Source organism: Saccopteryx bilineata, chromosome 1, assembly GCF_036850765.1.
Source record: "Saccopteryx bilineata isolate mSacBil1 chromosome 1, mSacBil1_pri_phased_curated, whole genome shotgun sequence".
Taxonomy (NCBI): Eukaryota; Metazoa; Chordata; class Mammalia; order Chiroptera; family Emballonuridae; genus Saccopteryx; species Saccopteryx bilineata.
In genome coordinates, this window is record NC_089490.1 from 126,780,084 (window position 1) to 126,802,161 (window position 22,078).

The window sequence follows — 22,078 nt, forward strand, 5'->3', positions numbered from 1 at the left end:
AGTCCTGGAAGTCCTAGCCACAGCAATCAGACAAGAAGAAGAAATAAAAGGCATTCAAGTTGGAAAAGAAGAAGTAAAACTATCATTATTTGCAGATGATATGATATTGTATATAGAAAACCCTAAAGTCTCAGTCAAAAAACTACTGGACCTGATAAATAAATTCAGCAAAGTGGCAGGATATAAAATCAATACTCAGAAATCAGAAGCATTTTTATACACCAACAATGAACAGTCAGAAAGAGAAATTAAGGAAACAATCCCCTTCACAATTACAACCAAAAAAATAAAGTACCTAGGAGTAAACTTAACCAAGGAGACTAAAGACTTGTACTCGGAAAATTACAAAACATTGATAAAAGAAATCAAGGAAGATACAAACAAGTGGAAGCATATACCGTGCTCATGGTTAGGAAGAATAAACATCATTAAAATGTCTATATTACCCAAAGCAATTTATAAATTCAATGCAATACCAATTAAAATACCAATGACATACTTCAAAGATATAGAACACATATTCCAAAAATTTATATGGAACCAAAAAAGGACACGAATAGCCTCAGCAATCTTAAAAAAGAAGAATAAAGTGGGAGGTATCACACTTCCTGATATCAAGTTATACTACAAGGCCATTGTGCTCAAAACAGCCTGGTACTGGCATAAGAACAGGCATATAGATCAATGGAACAGAACAGAGAACCCAGAAATAAACCCACAGTTTTATGGACAACTGATATTTGACAAAGGAGGTAAGGAAATACAATGGAGTAAAGACAGCCTCTTTAACAAATGGTGTTGGGAAAATTGGACAGCTACCTGCAAAAAAATGAAACTAGATCACCAGCTTACACCACTCACAAAAATAAACTCAAAATGGATAAAAGACTTGAATGTAGGCCGTGAAACCATAAGCATCTTAGAAGAAAACATAGGCAGTAAGCTCTCCGATATCTCTCGGAGCAATATATTTGCTGATTTATCTCCACGGGGAAGTGAAATAAAAGACAGGATAAACAAATGGGATTATATCAAACTAAAAAGCTTTTGCACAGCTAAAGACAACAAGAACAGAATAAAAAGACAAACTACACAATGGGAGAACATATTTGACAATACGTCTGATAAGGGGTTAATAACCAAAATTTATAAAGAACTTGCAAAACTCAACACCAGGAAGACAAACAACCCAATCCAAAAATGGGCAAAAGAGATGAATAGACACTTCTCCAAAGAGGACATACAGATGGCCAATAGGCATATGAAAAAATGCTCAACATCACTAATCATTAGAGAAATGCAAATTAAAACCACAATGAGATATCACCTTACACCAGTCAGAATGGCGCTTATCAACAAAACAACACAGAATAAGTGCTGGCGAGGATGTGGAGAAAAGGGAACCCTCCTGCACTGCTGGTGGGAATGCAGACTGGTGCAGCCACTATGGAAAACAGTATGGAGATTCCTCAAAAAACTGAAAATCGAACTGCCTTTTGACCCAGCTATCCCACTTTTAGGAATATACCCCAAGGACACCATAGAAGGGCTCGAAAAGGAGAAATGCACCCGCATGTTTGTGGCAGCATTGTTCACAATAGCGAAGATCTGGAAACAGCCCAAGTGTCCGACAGAGGACGAGTGGATTAAAAAACTTTGGTACATATATACTATGGAATACTACTCAGCCATAAGAAATGATGACATCGGATCATTTACAATAACATGGATGGACCTTGATAACATTATACGGAGTGAAATAAGTAAATCAGAAAAAAAAAAACTGAGATGAATCCATACATAGAAGGGACATAAAAATGAGACTCAGAGACATGAACAAGAATGTGATGGCAACAGGGGCGGGGGGTTGGGGGAGGGGGGATGGGGTGAAGAAGGAGAGAGGGGTTAGGGGAGGGGAGGGGCATAAAGAAAACCAGATAGAAGGTGACAGAAGACAATCTAACTTTGCGGGAGGGGTATACAGCACAATCAAATGTCAAAATAATCTAGAGATATTTTCTCTCAACAAATGTACCCTGATTTATCAATGTCACTGCATTAAATTTAATAAAAAAAAAAAAAAAAAAAAAAAAAAAAAAAAAAAAGAACACTTCATGGTATAACAGTGTGTATTGGGAGAACCATTTTAGCCTTTTTGGAATTTCACCTCATTCAAAATACTGGGGGAGTTATATTCTACTTTTTTTTTTTTTTTTTTTTTTTTTTTGTATTTTTCTGAAGCTGGAAACGGGGAGAGACAGTCAGACAGACTCCCGCATGCGCCCAACTGGGATCCACCCAGCACGCCCACCAGGGCCGATGCTCTGCCCACCAGGGGGCGATGCTCTGCCCCTCCGGGGCGTCGCTCTGCCGCGACTAGAGCCACTCTAGCGCCTGGGGCAGAGGCCAAGGAGCCACCCCCAGCGCCTGGGCCATCTTTGCTCCAATGGAGCCTCGGCTGCAGGAGGGGGAGAGAGACAGAGAGGAAGGAGGAGGGGGAGGGGTGGAGAAGCAAATGGGCGCTTCTCCTGTGTGCCCTGGCTGGGAATCTAACCCGGGTCCCCCGCACGTCAGTCCGACGCTCTACCGCTGAGCCAACCGGCCAGGGCCAATTCTACTTTTAATCACCTAAAAACTCTAAAATGCTAGGATTCACTTGACAAAAATCAGAGTGAGTCTGAAAAACAAAAACCTTTTCAAGGCAACTGGAGAATACCATCTGTCTGGCACAGGCAAGGGGAACTGAGGTGTCGTGAACTGCTGATAGGCTATTGTTTCTTCATGTTATCAAAAAAGTAACAATAAGGGGGGGTGCCCTGGAAACTTGGCAGAGGAGTCTGGAAACACAAGGGTGGTGATTCTGGAAGGCAAGCCGATGAAAAAGCAATGGTTTTCAAAGTCTAAGGGAACAGGGGAAATACGCCTGGGCAGAAAATGGTGCAATGCAAGAGCTGTGAACCAAGTGAGAGGACAAGGCCTTTGGGACTCCGAGGTCAGCTTACGGCCCCTGAGCAGTCTGAAGACCCAGAGACCCGGCGCAGGCAAGCGCATCTCCAGGGATTCTCCTCGAGGCTCCATCTAGACGGGTCCCAAGAATCACAGGGAAGAGTCAGAGCTTTAAAAGAAAATGAAACCCTGAATCTCCAGTAGGAAATGATCCTCCTCCCACGATGAATGGAGTGAGAGAAACAGTTTAGTCACAAGCTAGAGATACAAAATGAGAGCAAACTAGCAGGGGCAATGACAGATGACAGGAAAAGCCAGCCTCCCAGGAGCAGGATGGAGCCCCTTTCAGTGACTCATGCTTTGAACCAGTGCTCACTGAATACAGACAAGTATCTGTGTATCTACATAATTACCTACTGGGGACACAGCAGTTACCCAAGGATTCCCTCGGACACAATAAAATAATCTTTGCACTTTAAAACTATTCTCTTCACTCAGAAAGAAGTAAACAGAAAAGGCAGCCACAAACCCTGAAAGCTGATCTCTGGAAAACCAATATCCCCTGACAGAAAGATAAGGCGAGTCAAGCTCCCGGCAGTGACGTAGGGTCCGCCCCTGGGAGCCGAGTCTACCCCGTGGTCCCAGGCAAAGTGTGGGCCTCTCATCTAAAAGCATCTGATGGCTATTTTTCTGGATGTTTACTATGGGCAAAGCTCTCTGCCTGGAAAACACAAAAAGAAAAAAGAAATAAAATCCTGACCTTGAAGAAGTTACATGTTAAGAGCAGAGTCAAATATATTCAGAGGAAATACACCACGCCTATCTATTCTGACTTCACTGTCATTTGTATAATGACTTAAAACATTTTCACATTTATTCTCTGGAAAGAGTTTGAGCCTCACAAAGCCTTATGTGTTTAGCATTGCTCTTGTTATCATCTCCCCCACCCCCACCAGCCAATGACAGATGTCCTCTGAGGTTCAAAGTGCTTAGGTGACCTAGTTAAGATGACACAGCCAGCGGGCGGTACAGTAAAACCTGAACCCCCTGCTTTTTCCCTTTTACAAATACAGGTTTGTTGTCCCAGTTTGCTTTTAAAACTTTTTTATCTTTAAGGAGCTCCCATTCACAAAGGAGCATCTGTGGCTTTGGTTTTGTTGACCGTGGCCACTCTGAGCTCAGCGCACCTTGTCCACCGAAGGCATAGGCTTTAGGGACATTCTCACCTCTATCCCTTCACGTAGTGCTTCCTTCCCACTTACTCTAGCTTCTGCTCCTAGAACTTCACTGGATATTGCCAAACCTTCTCAGACTCTCCTCCAAGTTCATTCATGCTTTCCTTTTTGTGTGTGTGTCTCCACTGTATCCTGAATGAGTTCCTCAGACCCCTTTGCCAGAGCATCAATTCTCTCCTTGTCTCTGTATGACATGCCAGATCAAACCTTTTAGAACCTATTTGTTCTTCTTTTCATAGTGTCTGTGCTTCCACTAGGGCTTCTTTACCCTCTTCTATCTTTGACACCATTTCCAAGCACTTACAGCACAGTCTCTGGCAGGTTGTTCTAGAGCATTACTTTTTGTCACAAATGCTGACTCACCCTCACGGTAGTTTTATTGTGAGTCCATCCTTGTAACTGCAGAACCAGCACAAAATGGTCCTATCCTGTTTAATGTGATACTAAGTTGCCCTTTAGAGACAACAGACCAAAACTGCATATCATGCACCTGAGCATGTGCAGAGGAGACAACATTGACCTTCAGCTACACCAAACACCAAAGTTCCACCACCACCACCACCACCACCAAAGGACCAGGACATACCGGAACTTGACTGAACACCAGAACCCTTTCAGAAGCTTCGAGTCCACTCTTCAGAAAGTTCCTGTGTCCCTTTACCATCAATGGCCAAGTCCCAAGGTCCCCCAGTGAAAGCGTGCCCCACCGGCACTCCGCACACCTGTTTCCCTAACCCCTTAAAAACCCTGCACCTAGTCTGCAACATGGATTCGAGGCACCACTAGGTCTCCCATCTTCTCAGTGCCTTCTCGATCAATAAGCCTTTTCTTACTCCAATCACTGACACTTTGAGTTTTGGGCTTTCGCTGTGTACCAGGCACACAAACTTGAGTTTTCGTATCATCTCAGTGAAGACTCTTGATGGCAAGAAGACCGCCCTCGCCCAGCTGAGGGGAGTACCCCTACGAAGCAGTTTTATCGGTGCTTCTAGTGGGCAGCGCATCTCCCACAGCCTGTCTTATGTTCATTTTTCCACCGGGGGAGAAACTTGGATCTGTTATTCAAAATGACCGATTTAACTTGAAGTACATTTGCTGTGCTTGTCACTCTCTCTGTAAGGTTCTGAGTTAGGGAGAATGAAATATAATGTTCTTATAATGAGAATTGTGTGCAAAGTGCTTATCCCAGAGAGTGAAACAAGGGAAATATTTTCCAAATGTTAAACATCTCCCTTCCCCAGAGCAGTAAGTAGCACATTTGGACTTGGCTCTGGGACTCTGGGAACTAACTCCCTTTGACTCTCTCTCTCCAGATTTTCACCCATGTAAGAAGGGTGCTTAATACAGTGTGTCCAGCCCTGGCCGGTTGGCTCAGCGGTAGAGCGTCGGCCTAGCATGCGGAGGACCCGGGTTCGATTCCCGGCCAGGGCACACAGGAGAAGCGCCCATTTGCTTCTCCACCCCTCCGCCGCGCTTTCCTCTCTGTCTCTCTCTTCCCCTCCCGCAGCCAAGGCTCCATTGGAGCAAAGATGGCCCGGGCGCTGGGGATGGCTCTGTGGCCTCTGCCTCAGGCGCTAGAGTGGCTCTGGTCGCAACATGGCGACACCCAGGATGGGCAGAGCATCGCCCCTGGTGGGCAGAGCGTCGCCCCTGGTGGGCGTGCCGGGTGGATCCCGGTCGGGCGCATGCGGGAGTCTGTCTGACTGTCTCTCCCTGTTTCCAGCTTCAGAAAAGTGAAAAAAAAAAAAAAATACAGTGTGTCCAAAATGAACATTGCTTTTAAATTATCTTTATTGTTATAAACATACACAAACTGTGAAATTGATTTGAGCAAGCTTTTATTTACTGGTTTTAGTTGTGTATGATTCTTTACAGATTCTATTACTCTTTCTTTCATAACAGTCGAATAATAATCAGTCTCCTACTATGACCAATTTCTTAGTTGATATTATCTAGCTATTTTTAAAATTATACTTAGAAAAGAGTTCTAAGTTAATTGTTAATCATTACACACCGTCCAAAGTGACATTTTGAAAGCTAAGCTAACACATCACTGTCACTCTCCTGGAAATTTTACAAAGATAAATGAAAGAGCTGCTCATGAAACACTAACATTTATAGTATAACTCAAAGAAATATATATATTATTCAGCTGTATTTACTGGTTGGAAAGTGGCCTCTCAGAAGGGAGGGAGGGAGGAAGGAGGGAGGGAGGGAGGAGAGAGAGAGAAAGAGAGAAAGACAGAGAACTAATCTTTCATTACAAATCTGTCAATGTAGAAAAGAAAAACAATGGCAATTTTTTAAAATAATTTTCAGTGAACATATTTATATTTGAGAGTTTCACACTGAATAAAGTTTTAACATTACTTATTATTTTAGGTTGTAAAAATAACCCTGCCCCCTTAGGACACATAATAAAAAATACATATTTATTTCTTACCTCTGAATTTCTTGGGAGGGTTGGCAAGGTCCCCGGCCTCCGGGTGCACCACACACCGATCATCCACCAACCTGGAAAGGAAAAACACGACGACATTGTAACATCATCATATTTTAAAAGCACAGACATTAGATATTGTGGATATAGGATAAATATTTACAAAGAGTTTTAATACTATTCTTCACTAAAAAACTTTTTAATAACCATGGATTTATAAATAGATTTGGTTATAAAGAGATTAATTAAAGCAGGGTTTATGAAATTCAAAATTAAGAAACATTACTAAGTGGTAGGAAACTTGTTAGGTAAATCATGACATAAACAAACCACGTAACAGTGTAGAGCGATGTAAAATTCTATTTAGAAAATGAACTAGCCTGCAAAACATTTACAACCTTCGTCAGATTATCTTAGTTTTATTTTCCTTGTGTGCGTGTTTTGTTTTGTTTTTCACATGAAATGTATAAGCTTATGAGGTCAGGCTTACAGAGTGACCACAGTGGGGTGGTTATGAGCACTCATCCTGAGTTCAGACCCTGGCTCAGTCACTTCCTAGCTAGGTGACTCTGGACCTCTCCTGTACATGTAACGTGAGGATAAGAGTACCAACCCCACAGCACTGTTAGGAGGGTTAAATGACTTAATATCCATAAAGTACCAACTACAGTTTCTGGCATATGGTAAGCCCTTATATAACTGTTTAATAGATAAATAAAATCAAGGCTCTTGCCTGCCTTGTCCCTCACCATACTGTCTGCTTCTAGAACAGCAGCCTGACACACAGTAGGTACTCAATAAATATTAACCAAATGAATAAACTGCCTTTGTATTTACAAAAACATGTTTCATCCCTATTAAAATAGTTAGAGCCTGACCTGTGGTGGTGCAGGGGACAAAGTGTCGATCTGGAACACTGAGGTCGCCGGTTCAAACCCTGGGCTTGCCTGGTCATGGTACATATGGGAGTCAATGGTTCCTGCGCCTCCCCTTTCTTTCTCTCTCTCTCTCTCTCTCTCCCCCCCCTTCCTAAAAGGAATAAATTTTTTTAATTAAAAAAATAGGTACAGAAAGCCGATTTCTAGGACAATTCCGAGAGAGAGAGAGAGATGCTGAATCTCTGCCCTGAGAGACAAGAGACATGTACTCCTGTTCAAAGAGGAACAGCTAACTACCCAAAACTAACCTTCATTTTCTCCACCGATCAAGCGGTGGGAATAACTGGCGGGTTTTCCCCCAGGATATTGAAAGAATCCATGTGAATAGTTCTAAGTTTGTGAATTCATTTGAAGGAAGATGCCCAAGTTGCAAATGTTTGGGGTTTTTTTTTTTCCATTTACTTGAGAGAGAGCAAGAGAGAGAGAAACATTAACTTATTGCCCCAATTAGTTGTTTCATTTAGTTGTGCATTCACTGGTTGCATATTGCATGTGCCCTGACCAGAGATCAAACCTCTGATTTTGGCACACTGAGACAACACTCAATTTACTAAGTCATCCAGCCAGAGCCACAACTGTTTTTTATTTTTTTTTTATTTATTCATTTTAGAGAGGAGAGGGAGAGACAGAGAGAGAGGAGAGACAGAGAGAGAGAAGGGAGGGGAGGAGCTGGAAGCATCAACTCCCATATGTGCCTTGACCAGGCAAGCCCAGGGTTTTGAACCGGCGACCTCAGCATTTCCAGGTCGACATTTTATCCACTGCGCCACCACAGGTCAGGCCACAACTGTTTTTTAATAAAACATATGAACCAGACTCCCCAGTACGAATCAACTCCAACACAGAGAAAAACCCAATTTGTGATCGAATGTCCCCTTGAGCTAGGATGATTAACCAAACTTTGGTTCCTGGTTTATCTGGTTACAAGAAGAAGCAAACACTTTCTAAATCAGCAGATTTTTCTATGGGATCCAATTTCCACAAAACAAAATGCTAATATGGTCAAGCAATACGGTTCTTTCTTTGATTTTTATATACTTCATTCACACTGGTTTTTACTAAATGTGGTTTTACAAGAGCTGCCAAGTATGCAAGAAATTTCTTTTAAGAGTCTTTAAAACTGTTTTCTTAGAAACAGGAAGTCACATTGGGTACAGAGAAAGCAAACCAAACCTCTGCCATATCCAACTTCAGTCTGTAACACTAAGTGCAGAAGGTTCAGAGTCATGAGAATGTCACAGTGTAATATTTAACTAAAAAATGCTATGAAGGGAAAGGTCAGCTTTTCTAATTAGTTAAGACATGTTAAGAATTCAAAACATTAATAATAATAATAATAATAATAATAACAATCTTATTTAGAGAACATTAAAATTACATAAAAAGTAACACTGCTGAAAAGTGGAGACAAATCTTACAGAGCTTGGGGCTTTTATGGTCATCTCAAAGCAGGAGGAAGCTGACCCTTATATAAAGGTTGGCCCCTCCCACAGTACCCAGGCATAGAAAATGCAGACACAAACAGTGAAAAGTGCAGTACCTACAGACTGGTAGCCCACAGTGGGTTACAAACAACAGCTGACACCAACCTAAAAAGAACTAAAGCCAACATTACTGGTAGTGGGTGGCAGACAGCATGAACCCTAGACTCAACTACCTACACAAGCAGCACACCCAAAGGTAGAGTCTAGCAGGCACCAGGCACTGTGGAGAATAAATATGCCCAACAGAAATTGCACAGTGTGTAATACACATAACCAAGGTTGACCTTTAGAGCCAGGCAACCTGAAGGGATACCCATACCCATGAAAGGACCAACTGCATCTAATACTCACATAGAACAAGATGGAAAATAGTACCCTGAAGAAGTGTTCCTAAAACAAGGAAAACCAGTGGCCTATAGCACCACCGAGCCCATCATCTTCATAAAGACCACAAAAAATTTCAAAGTCAGACAGCACTACCTAATACACAGACAAAATGAACAGACAGAGAAATGCAACCCAAATGAATCAACAAGAAAGCCCCAGAAAAAGAACTGAATGAGATGGAAGTAACCAAAATATCAGATGGAGTTTAAAACAATGATTTTTAGAATGTTCTAGGATCTTAGAGCAACAATAAATGGACATAATGAGCACCTAAATAAAGAGACAGCAAGCATCAAAAAGGACACTGAACCAGTAAGAAATGACAAATATAATATCACAAATGAAGACTATACTAGAAGGAATTAATAGCAGGCTGGATAAAGCTGAGGATTGAATCAGTGATTTAGAGCAGGGGTCGCAACCTTTTTTGGACCACGGCCCGGTTTAATGTCAGAAAATATTTTCATGGACCGGCCTTTAGGGTGGGACGGATAAATGTATCATGTGACCAAGACAAGTGTCAAGAGTGAGTCTTAGACAAATGTAACAGAGGGAATCTGGTCATTTTTTAAAAAAATAAAACATCATTCAGACTTAAATATAAATAAAACAGAAATAATGTAAGTTACTTATTCTTTCTCTGCAGACTGGTACCAAATGGCCCATGGACCAGTACCAGTCCACGGCCCGGGGATTGGGGACCACTGATTTAGAGGACAAGATAAACAGAAGCATGGAAGCAGAGTAACAAAAACAAAAGAGGCTCAAAAACTCTGAGAAAACTCTAAGAGAGCTCTGTGACAACATGAAGAGAAACAACATTTGCATCATAGGGGTTCCTAAAGGAGAAGAGAAAGAACTAGGGTGCCCTGGCCGGTTGGCCCAGTGGTACAGCGTCGGCCTGGCTTGCGGGAGTCCCGGGTTCGATTCCCAGCCAGGGCACACAGGAGAAGTGCCCATCTGCTTCTCCACCCCTCCCCCTCTCCTTCCTCTCTGTCTCTCTCTTCCCCTCCCGCAGCCGAGGCTCCATTGGAGCAAAAGATGGCCCGGGTGCTGGGGATGGCTCCTTGGCCTCTGCCCCAGGTGCTAGAGTGGCTCTGGTCACGACAGAGCAATGCCCCGGATGGGCAGAGCATCACCCCCTGGTGGGCGTCCTGGGTGGATCCCGGTCGGGCGCATGCGGGAGTCTGTCTGACTGCCTCCCTGTTTCCAGCTTTAGAAAAATACAAAAAAAAAAAAAAAACAAAGAAAGAAAGAAAGAACTAAGGATAGAAAACCTGTTTGAAGAAATAATACCTGAAAATTTTCCTAAATTGAAAGAAAAAGTCACAGAAGTTCAAGAAGCACAAAGCGTTCCATTAAAGAGAAACCCAACGAGGCCTACAACAAGACACATCATAATTAAAGTGTTGAAGTTAAGAGACAAAGAAAGAATACTAAAAGCTGCAAGAGAAAAGCAGTTGATTATCTACAGAGGAGTCCCCATAAGGATGACATCCAATGACACAACAGAAACACTTGACGTCAGACAGGATTGGCAAGAAATATTCAAAGTGATGCAAAACAAGAACTTGAAACTAAGACTTCATTATCACAAAGCTATTGTTTAAAATTGAAGGAGAAATAAAAAGCTTCCCAGACCAAAAAAATAAAAAAAATTCAAGGAATTCATTAACCCAAACCAATGCTATAAGAAATGTTGCCCTGGCCAGTTGGCTCAGCGGTAGAGCGTCGGCCTAGCGTGCGGAGGACCCGGGTTCGATTCCCGGCCAAGGCACACAGGAGAAGCGCCCATTTGCTTCTCCACCCCTCCGCCGCGCGCTTTCCTCTCTGTCTCTCTCTTCCCCTCCCGCAGCCAAGGCTCCATTGGAGCAAAGATGGCCCGGGCGCTGGGGATGGCTCTGTGGCCTCTGCCTCAGGCGCTAGAGTGGCTCTGGTCGCAATATGGCGACGCCCAGGATGGGCAGAGCATCGCCCCCTGGTGGGCAGAGCGTCGCCCCTGGTGGGCGTGCCGGGTGGATCCCGGTCGGGCACAGGCGGGAGTCTGTCTGACTGTCTCTCCCTGTTTCCAGCTTCAGAAAAATGGAAAAAAAAAAAAAAAAGAAATGTTAAGGGGCCTGCTGTAAACAGGTCAAAGGGGGAAACAATCGAGAAAAAAAGGAATATAGATTTAAAGAATTAAATGGCAATAAAGAACTATATATCGATAATAACCTTAAATGTAAACAGATTAAATGCTCCACTCAAAAGACATAAGGTAGCTACATGGATAAGAAAACAGGACCCATACATATGTGATCTACAAGAGACCCACCTCAGAACAAAAGATACATCTAGACCAGGGGTCTCAAACTCAACTCAGCATGTGGGCCACAGAGCAAGATCACAGCCATTCGGCGGGCCGCACTAGGTCTACAAAAGGCAACTGTTACGCAACACTTTTCTCACTGCAGTTAAAAAAAAAAAAAAATCAGTACAACAAGCACAATCGTACATGCAGTTTACTCAGTGTCACAAAATGACCAGAAACTGTAGTTCGCATCACAACTGCTGTTAACTAAGCTAATATCTAGCTAGGATGCTAGAGAAATGAAAAATACAAGTAGGCCCCTAGGCTTACTTAATTTTATCCAAAATATTTTGAACTTCGTGGATTAGTCTGCGGGCCGCACAAAATTGTTCGGCAGGCCGCATGCAGCCCGCAGGCCACGAGTTTGAGACCCCTGATCTAGACTAACGTGAAAGGATAGAAAATGTATTTCACACAAATGAAAATTAGAAAAATGCTGGGGTAGCAATACTTATATCTGACAAAATAGACTTTAAAACAAAAGCTATAGTAAGGGATAAAGAAGATCACTACATAATGACAAAGGGAGCAATCCAACAGGAGGATATATCCAGTGAATAATAAATATCTATGCACCTAATATAGGTGCACCTAAATATATAAAGCAGACTTTGATGCAAATAAAGGGTGAGATCAACAGTAATACTATAACAGTAAAAGATGTTAATATTCCACTAACATCAATGGATATATTCTCCAGACAGAAAATTAACAAATAAACAGTGGCCGTAAATGGCACACTAGTTCAACTGGATTTAACAGATATCTTCAGAACCTTTCACACCAAGCAGCAAAATATACATTCTTTTCAAGTGCTTGTGGTACATTCTCTAGGATAGACCACATGGTAGGAAACAAAATGAGTCTCAATAAATTTAAGATTGAAATCATATCAAGCATCTTCTCTGATCACAATGGCATGAAACGAAATCAACTACAATAGAAAAACTGAAAAACATTCAAACACTTGGAGGCTAAGTGGCATTTATAAAATAACGAATGGGTTAACAACGAGATCAAGGAAGAAATCAAAAATTTCCTTGAAACAAATAAAATGAACATACAACAACTTAAAATTTATGGGACACAGCAAAGCAGTCCTGAGAGGGAAGTTCATAGCATTACAGGCATACCTTTTAAGAAGCAAGAAAAAGCTCAAATAAACAATTTAACTCTGCATCTAAAAGAACTAGAAAAAGACTAAGAAATAAAGCCCAGAGGAGGTAGAAGGAAATAATAAAGATCAGAGCAGAAATAAATGACATAGAGGCTAAAAAAACAATACAAAAGATCAATAAAACCAAGAGCTGATTTTTTGAAAAGGTAAACAACATTGATAAACCTTTAACCAGACTCATCAAGAGAAAAAGAGAGAGGACTCAAATAAATAAAATTAGAAATGAGAGTGGAGAAGTAACAACTGACACCACAGAAATACAAAGGACTGTAAGAAAATACTATGAATATCTGTATGCCAAAAAAAATGGACAATCTAGACAAAATGGATAAATTCCTAGCAACACATAATCTTCCAAAACACAATCTGGAAGAATCAGAAAACCTAAACAAATCAATTAAACAATTGAGATCGAAACAGTTATCAAAAAACTCCCAACAAACAAAAGCCCTGGGCCAGATGGCTTCACAGGCAAATTTTACTAAATACTCAAAGAAGAACTAACATCTATCCTTCTCAAGCTATTTCAAGAAATTCAAGAGGAGGGAAGACTTCCAAGCTCCTTTTATGAGGCAAGCATAATCTTCATTCTAAAACCAGGTAAAGGGCCCTGGCCGGTTGGCTCAGTGGTACAGCATCGGCCTGGCATGCAGAAGTCCCGGGTTCGATTCCCGGCCAAGGCACACAGGAGAAGCACCCATCTGCTTCTCCACCCCTCCTCCTCTCCTTCCTCTCTGTCTCTCTCTTCCCCTCCCGCAGCGAGGCTCCATTGGAGCAAAGATGGCCCGGGCGCTGGGGATGGCTCCTTGGCCTCTGCCCCAGGCGCTAGAGTGGCTCTGGTTACGACAGAGTGACGCCCCAGAGGGGCAGAGCGTCGCCCCTGGTGGGTGTGCCGGTGGATCCCGGTCGGGCGCATGCGGGCGTCTATCTGACTGTCTCTCCCCTTTTCCAGCTTCAGAAAAATACAAAAAAAAAACAAAACCAGGTAAAGACACTACAAAGAAAGAAAACTACAGGCCAATATCCATGATTAACTTAGATGCTAAAATACTCAACAAAATATTAGCAAAAACGAGTCCAGGAATACATGAAAAAAATCATATACCATGATCAAGTGGGATTTATTCTGGGGAGGCAATGATGGTACAATATTCACAAAACAATAAATGAGATTCATCACATAAACAAAAGAAAGGATAAAATCATATGATAATGTCAACAGCTACAGAAAAAGCATTTGATAAAATCCAGCACCCATTCATGATCAAAACTCTCAGGAAAGTGGGAATACAGGGAACATACCTCAACATGATAAAGGCCATTTATGACAAACCCACAGCCAACATGATACTCAATAGGCAAAAATTAAAAGCAATCCCCTTAAGATCAGGAACAAGGCAGGGGTGCCCCTTTTCACCACTCTTATTCAACATAGTGCTGGAAGTCCTAGCCACAGCAATCAGAAAAGAAGAAGAAATAAATGGCATCCAAATTGGAAAAGAAGAAGTAAAACTATCATTATTTGCTGATGACATGATACTGTACATAGAATCATGTACCCTAGTCTCAGTCCAAAAACTAGTAGATCTGATAAATGAATTCGGCAAGGTGGCAGGATATAAAATCAATATTCAGAAATCAGTGGCTTTTTTTTTTTTTTGGTGGCAGAGACAGAGAGAATTAGAGAGAGGGTCAGATAGGGACAGACAGGAAGGGTGAGAGATTAGAAACATCAATTCTTCATTGCGGTTCCTTAGTTACTCATTGATTGATTTCTCAAATGTGCCTTCACGGGGAAGGGGGGAAGCTACAGCACAGCAACTGACCCCTTGCTCAAGCCAGCGACCTTGGGCTCAAGTTGATGAGCCTTTCTCAACCCATATGAACCCACGCTCAAGCTGGCAACTTCGAGGTCTCGAACCTGGGTCCTCCACATCCCATTCTGATGCTCTATGCACTGCACCACCACCTAGTCAGGCAATCAGTGACATTTTTATACAACAATAAACTGTCTGAAAATGAAATTAAGGAAACAATCCCCTTCACTATTACAACAACAAAAAATAAAGTACCTAGGAGTAAATTTAACCAAGGAGGTAAAAGTCTTGTACTTGGAAAATTATAAAACATTGATAAAAGAAATCAAGAAATATACAAACACGTGGAAGCATATACCGTGCTCATGGATATGAAGAATAAACATCATTAAAATGTCTATATTACCCAAAGCAATCTATAAATTCAATGCAATTCCTATTAAAATACCAACAGCATACTTTAAAGCTATAGAACAAATATTCCAAAAATTTATATGGAACCAAAAAAGAAAATAAATAGCCTCAGCAATCTTGAAAATGAAGAATAAAGTGGGAGGTAATACATTTCCTGGTATCAAGTTATACTACAAGGCCATTGTACTCAAAACAGCTTGGTACTGCATAAGAACAGGCATACAGATATATGTAACAAAACAGAGAACCCAGAAATAAACCTACACTTTTATGGTCAATCGATATTTGAAAAAGGAGGAAAGAGCATACAATGAAGTAAAGACAGTCTCTTTAATAAATGGTGTTGGGAAAATTGGGCAGCTACCTACAAAAAAATGAAACTGGACCACAAACTTACACCATTCACAAAAATAAACTCAAAATGGATAAAAGACTTAAACGTAAGTTGTGAAACCATAAACATCTTGATAGAAAACATAGGCAGTAAGCTCTCTGACATCTTTCACAGCACTATTTTTGCTGATTTATCTCCACGGGCAAGCAAAATAAAGGACAGGATGAACAAATGGGACCATATCAAACTAAAAAGCTTTTGCACAGCAAAAGACACCACGAACAAAATAAAAAGACAACCCACACAATGGGAGAACACATTCGCCAATACGTCTGATAAGGGTTAATAACCAAAATTTATAAAGAACTTGTAAAACTCAACACCAGTAAGGTGAACAATCCAATTAAAAAATGGGCAAAAGAAATGAATAGAAGCTTCTCCAAAGAGGACATACAGATGGCCCATAGGCATATGCAAAAATGTTCAACATCACTAATCATTAGAGAAATGCAAATTAAAACCACAATGAGATACCACCTCACACCTGTCAGAATGGTACTCATTAACAAAAACAACACAGAGTAAGTGCTGGGGAGGATGTGGAGAAAAGGGAATCCTCCTGCACTGCTGGTGGGAATGCAGACTGGTACAACCACTGTGGAGAACTGTATGGCGTTTCCTCAAAAAATTAAAAATGGAACTGCCTTTTGACCCAGCTCTCCCACTTTTAAGAATATATCCTAAAAACACCAAATCACTGATTCAAAAGAAGAAATGCACCTCCATGTTTATTGCAGCATTGTTTACAATAACCAAGATCTGGAAACAGCCCAAGTATCTGTCAGTGGACAAGTGGATTAGAAAGCTGTGGTACATATCCACAATGGAATACTATGAAGCCAAGAAAAAGAAGGAAATCTTACCTTTTGTGACAGCATGGATGGACCTGGAGATTATTATGCTAAGTGAAATAAACTAGGCAGAGAAAAAAAAATACCATATGACCTCACTTATGTGTGGAATCTAATGGACAAAGTGATCTGAGGAACAGAATAGAGGCAGAGACGGGGTTACAGTGACGAGAGGGACAGCAGTCAGAGGGAAGGGGGATGAGGGGATGAGGGGATGAGATCAGAGAAAGTAAAGGGATTAGTGAAACTATATATACATAACACAGAGATACAGATAACAGGATAGCAAATCCTAGGAGGGGAGTAAAGGGGGTATAAAAAGGGACACAGGGGTGAGGGGTGAGGGAGTTATATTCAGTGGGACACTTTAATCCATGTAAACACAATAAATTAAAAATTAATAAAAAAACTTAAAAATATTAAAAGCAGCTAGAAATAAAAAATGCACAATAAAAAAAAAGGAAAACAATGGCAAAAATACCTCTAGTCTCTATGCACATATGTGTATGTGAATCATTATGTGAGCATTGGGAAATCCATATAAGGAGACCCACTGAGTGACTAGTGTTACTTACCTGAAGTGTGCCTGGGGGTTGCAGAGAAAAGGAGGGAGGAATGGAAAAGGAAAATCAGGCAAAACCAGAAGGCTGCATAAGATATAGTGTTGGTCCATGCTTAATACATGTGGGGTCTATGATTATAAAGAAACTGTATTTATGTTATGTTCCAAAATTTCTAAAAATTATGTATGTATGTATGTATGTATGTATATGAAAAGATGCATAAAGGTAATTGTCATAATACTAAAAAAAAGAACTGAGAAAGTATGAAAGGGGGGGCTTAAGAAAGATAAAGGGTAGGATGAGGTTACCATGCATATACAATTAATTTAACATCTTGGAGGGAAAAAAATTGAGGAAATGGAGAAGAGACAAATTGAGACAAATTTTTTAAACAGAAACTTCTTTGTTAGATAGCCATAAAATAAAATAATTTCTTATTTCCCTTTGTGGACAGTTTATCCCCTTTGCCCTTCAGTCCTGATGAAAGGGGATACTAAGGATCATAGACTGTGTTGATACAAATATGTATATGTAATGAGTTCCTTTCAGAGAGACTTTGTGACCTGGCTGTGCTGCAACCTGCAATTGTCATCTGTAGAAGGTATATCACAGAGCAGATGCATGTCTCAGTGCTTATCTTGGGGTTGTCAGAGGCTCCACTTGCAACCGTTGGTACAAAGCTTTTGTGTTCCAGATGTTCTCTTCTTCACTGCCCAGAAGAACCAGAGTTCCCTAAGTCCTTTGACCCTCAACCTCTGGAATGTCTTTGTAGATACTCTTTGTAAATCTCACTACTGCTTGCTGGACATTTTGAATAATTCTTTGCCTCCCTCCATCTGACATTAAGATTGATATAAGATCCCTTAATACACCAGTATAGCTGGGCATCATTGCACCCTTGAACACACTTTTCTGACTCTTTCCAAGACATGAATATTCAATGATTATGAAAGTTCCCTTATTGGTACTCAATTTATGCTTATATGTAAGATATTTCATGGTTTCAGTTAAGAAATGATATCAATATAGAACAAAGAATAATGAAAGCACTATATCATGATAGATCCTTCTAATATTGAGAGTCAATGCTTCCATATTTTATCAGCCACCACCAAAAATGTGAAAAACAGAGCCCGAAAGAGGCCTCCCAGAGACTGGAAACATAACTGGACTGTGACAGAACTGAGTAAATCTTCTGTGTTGACCCCACAGTTTTGATTAACATGCGTAAGTGAGGTCAGGTTTAGAGAAGAGAGTCAATATTTAAAGAGATAATGGCCATGAATGTCCAGAGCTAATGAAAGATATGAATTCACAGATATAGAAAACACAATATAGTGGGCTGTCAACTTCTCAGACTCTATAATACAAGCCAGTGATTGTGGAATTATTTCTATAAATGCTGAAAGAAAATACGGCTGTTAAGTTAAAATTGTACACCTAACAAAATTAACTTTTAAGAACAAGAGGAATATCAAAATATTTTTAGATAAGAAAAACTAAGAATTTACTACTAATAGACTTTCACTATACTTCAGGTAGAAGGAAATTATCTTAGTAAAAAATTATCTTAAGGAAGTAACAGAGAGGGAAAAGAACTGTCAAAACATGTGAATTAAACTGAACCAACACTGTCAGTATAAAAGAATAACGACTAACGTGAGTTTATAAAAGCAGAGCACTAAGATACCAGATAACAGCTTTAAAGCAGAAAGGAAGTGATCTGAGTTGAATAGTTCTATGGTTCTACACTGGACAGGAACAAGATAAAACATCAACAGACTTTATAATTTTAAAAGAAACTACTGAAACAACAAACACAGGATATATAAATAAAGAATCAAGAAAGAGGGAGGAATGGAATAAAAAGAAAATTCCATTAATCCAAAAGAAAGTTTTTGAAAAAGAAAAAAATCAGAGGAAAAAATCTGATTGTCAGAAGGCATAAAGTAATAGGGTAGAAATAAATCAAATATAATCATAATAAATTTAATTTTTAACTTATTTAAAAGGTAGTTTTTCAAAAAATAGATTTTCACATAGGATGAAAAAAATCCAGCTATATGCTAGTCACGAGTCTTACCTAGAACAGAAGCAGAGCAATACTCATCAAAATAAAGCTATGGCAGCAGTGATAATATCAAAAAAATAGACATTAAATGGAAAAAGCAATATGCACAATAAGTACGGCCACGACGTGAGAAGTGTTTCAGTTCTCTAAGAAAATATAACAATTCTAAATTTATATTTAAAATTTACAAATTCTATAAAACAAAACTTGGAGAACTACAGGGAGAAATTAACAAAGGCATTATCATTGTGGGGGATTTCAACATACTTCTCAATTACTGATAGGGCCAAAAAACAAAATTTAGTAAGGCCACATGCTTTGAAACCCATAATTAATAATCCAGATCAAAAGGATATACATAAAACAAATAAGGACTTAAGGAAATACAGTGTGTCCGTAAAATCATGGTGTACTTTTGACCGGTCACAAGAAAGCAACGAAAGACGATAGAAATGTGAAATCTGCACCAAATAAAAGGAAAACCCTCCCCAGTTTCTGTAGGATGATGTGGCAGCATGTGCACATGCGCAGATGATGACGTAACACTGTGTATACAGCGGAGCAGCCCACAGTCATGCCAGTCGAGATGTGGACAGTACAGAGGAAAGTTCAGTGTGTTCTGTGGCTCGTTAAATTCGAATCCGTGACCAAAGTGCAACGTGAATATTGGCACGATTATAACGAAGCACCACCACATAGGAATAACATTACACGGTGGGATAAGCAGTTGAAGGAAACCGGCAGTTTGGAGGAGAAACCCTGTTCTGGTAGGTCATCAGTCAGTGATGAGTCTGTAGAGGCTATACGGAATAGCCACCTAAGGAGCCCTAAAAAATCTGTGCGTGAGCCCACATCGAACTGCACTGAATAGGTATGAAACTAGGAGAGTTTTCCTTTTATTTGGTGCAGATTTCACATTTCTATGGTCTTTTGTTGCTTTCCTGTGACCGGTCAAAAGTGCACCATGACTTTACGGACACACTGTATATGAGATACAACAACTAGAGAAATTATCTTTTGGAGCACATTAATATAACAGGTCCCTCAATTGTTTCGTTTTCATATCCTTACTATATTTCTAAACTATAGCCTAAATTTACAGGCTTTTAAAAATTACTATTCTCTTGGCTCATAGTGTACTTATGTTTACCTAAACACCATACTCCTCCATCAACCAGAAATTTGGGGTCTCCTTCTGTGATCTCACCATATGACAGGTACTCTTGCAACTTGTTATTTATCGTATTATATATCCGGCTACATGTCTCTAATGAACAGTAAGCTCCTTGGGGACTGAAACAGAATACTTTTAATTCTCATTCCTCAATACCTGGTACAGGGACTGATGTCGTCAGGTACAAAAACATAACTGCTGAAAAAATTAATTGATGGCTTAATGGTCCACAAAGCTAAAGAAAACAAGTTGCAAAAGCCAAGAGGAGGTTGAAAACGATTTAGCAGGCAGATCACAGGAAGGAAAGCTAAAGGAAGTATGTGCAACCATCCATCCTTGGCTCATCACCTTAGCAAACCATAAAGAAACATGTAAGTATATATTCTGGAAGTGAATAGCTAAAAGAGACCTCAAAAAAAAAAATACACCAGTCAGTGACAGCTCCTAGGCAGGACAGAACAGAAGGCAGCCAAAAACATCTCTTTGCTTTGAAACCTCAAGAGGACAATGCAGCTGGTGATTAGTTTAACACCTGGAAGGATCTGCCTCTTCCCTGCTCCTTCAGTATGCTAACCTTTTCAAAAAGAGCTTGCCATGAGAACCAACTACCACATCCTGGCTAATTGTACATAAGAGAAACATACCTAGGAGGAAATAGATGGCAACAGAAATTCCCTGGCAAGAAAAACTTGTGCAACTCTAAACCAGGTTCCACAATCATTACAGCATAAGAAATGAGACTTTTTTCCCAGAAAGTTATAGGGTATACAATTTACCTTGTTAAAGCTACAAGCAGAAGACTTATTTCTCACTCAACCAGTAACTGGGGCATTTCTAAGAACTGCCAGAAAAAGAAAGAGCTAAAAACTCAGTTCTAAAAAAAAAACCCCAAAACTTCCCATTCTCACACAATTCCTTCAGAAATGCAACTTCCAACATTTAATTAGGAGTGGCTAAATGTGAGTAAATATGGGTTTAAAAAACCCCACAGATGTTAGTCTAAAGTCACACCTATAATTACTATGGATGAAATCAAAAGGCATAAAACACATTTTTAAGCCATTCCTGTGCGCAAAAAAAAAAAAAATCCCAGACTTATTGTGTTACTGGAAAGGTCCTGATTGTGGCTGAAATGACAGACATACTCTCTTTTAATTAAAGAACAGAGATCTCTCTTTCCGGGACAGAGTAAATGATTATCTTCATCAGAAAATAATGAAGCAACCCATCAGACCTCTGTGAAGCAGAGCCAATGGAGGGTAGACTCAGGTACAGAAAAACAAGCAGAGAAGTCTGTCGGTTAAAAGGAGCTACACATATATGTGTTAAATTATTTCCCTCGCTTCCATGCTGGCCAAAAATCTTTTGCCAACTGCTAGAGACAGAAATAGTAGTAATTTTAAAGTGGAATTTGTAATTAATCTTAGGTAATAAATTTACCTCTGAATGCAAGGAGACTCCTAGTTCTAATCCCTAATCCTTCAGACACTGGTCATCCTATCCATAAGTGTAAGTTCCCGAAGAGAAATATGATAGATACGTGAATTTACGAGAAATTCCAAACTGCCCTCTTGATGTTCCACTTATCTGTCAGACCTCACCCTTACTTACTGGAGTATCTCCCCTGAGACAGAGGAATTCCAAGAAGTTGGCAAGCCGCCCCAAGGAGAAGCATTCCGGGCATACCAGGACTTTCAATTCAACATCCACATGATCCAAATTCTTCTTTACCCTATAAAATTCACCCCTAATCTGTAACCGGTGCCCTTCTCCCCGGAGAAGTGCCCGGCAGGGTTCCTTTCTTCCTTTCAATAAAGCTTGTTACTCTGGTCTTTTC

General features: G+C 40.3%; 1 protein-coding gene across 3 annotated transcripts in view; it reads right to left on the reverse strand.

Moving 5' to 3' along the window:
- Positions 1–22,078, reverse strand: part of ITPR2 (inositol 1,4,5-trisphosphate receptor type 2) — a 525,086-nt gene that overhangs the window by 465,984 nt on the left and 37,024 nt on the right. For all 3 annotated transcript variants that reach the window (XM_066264976.1, XM_066264974.1, XM_066264967.1), the window contains exon 2: positions 6,625–6,695. In XM_066264976.1, the coding sequence (XP_066121073.1) occupies positions 6,625–6,695 (71 nt within the window). The remainder of the gene's footprint in view (positions 1–6,624; positions 6,696–22,078) is intronic.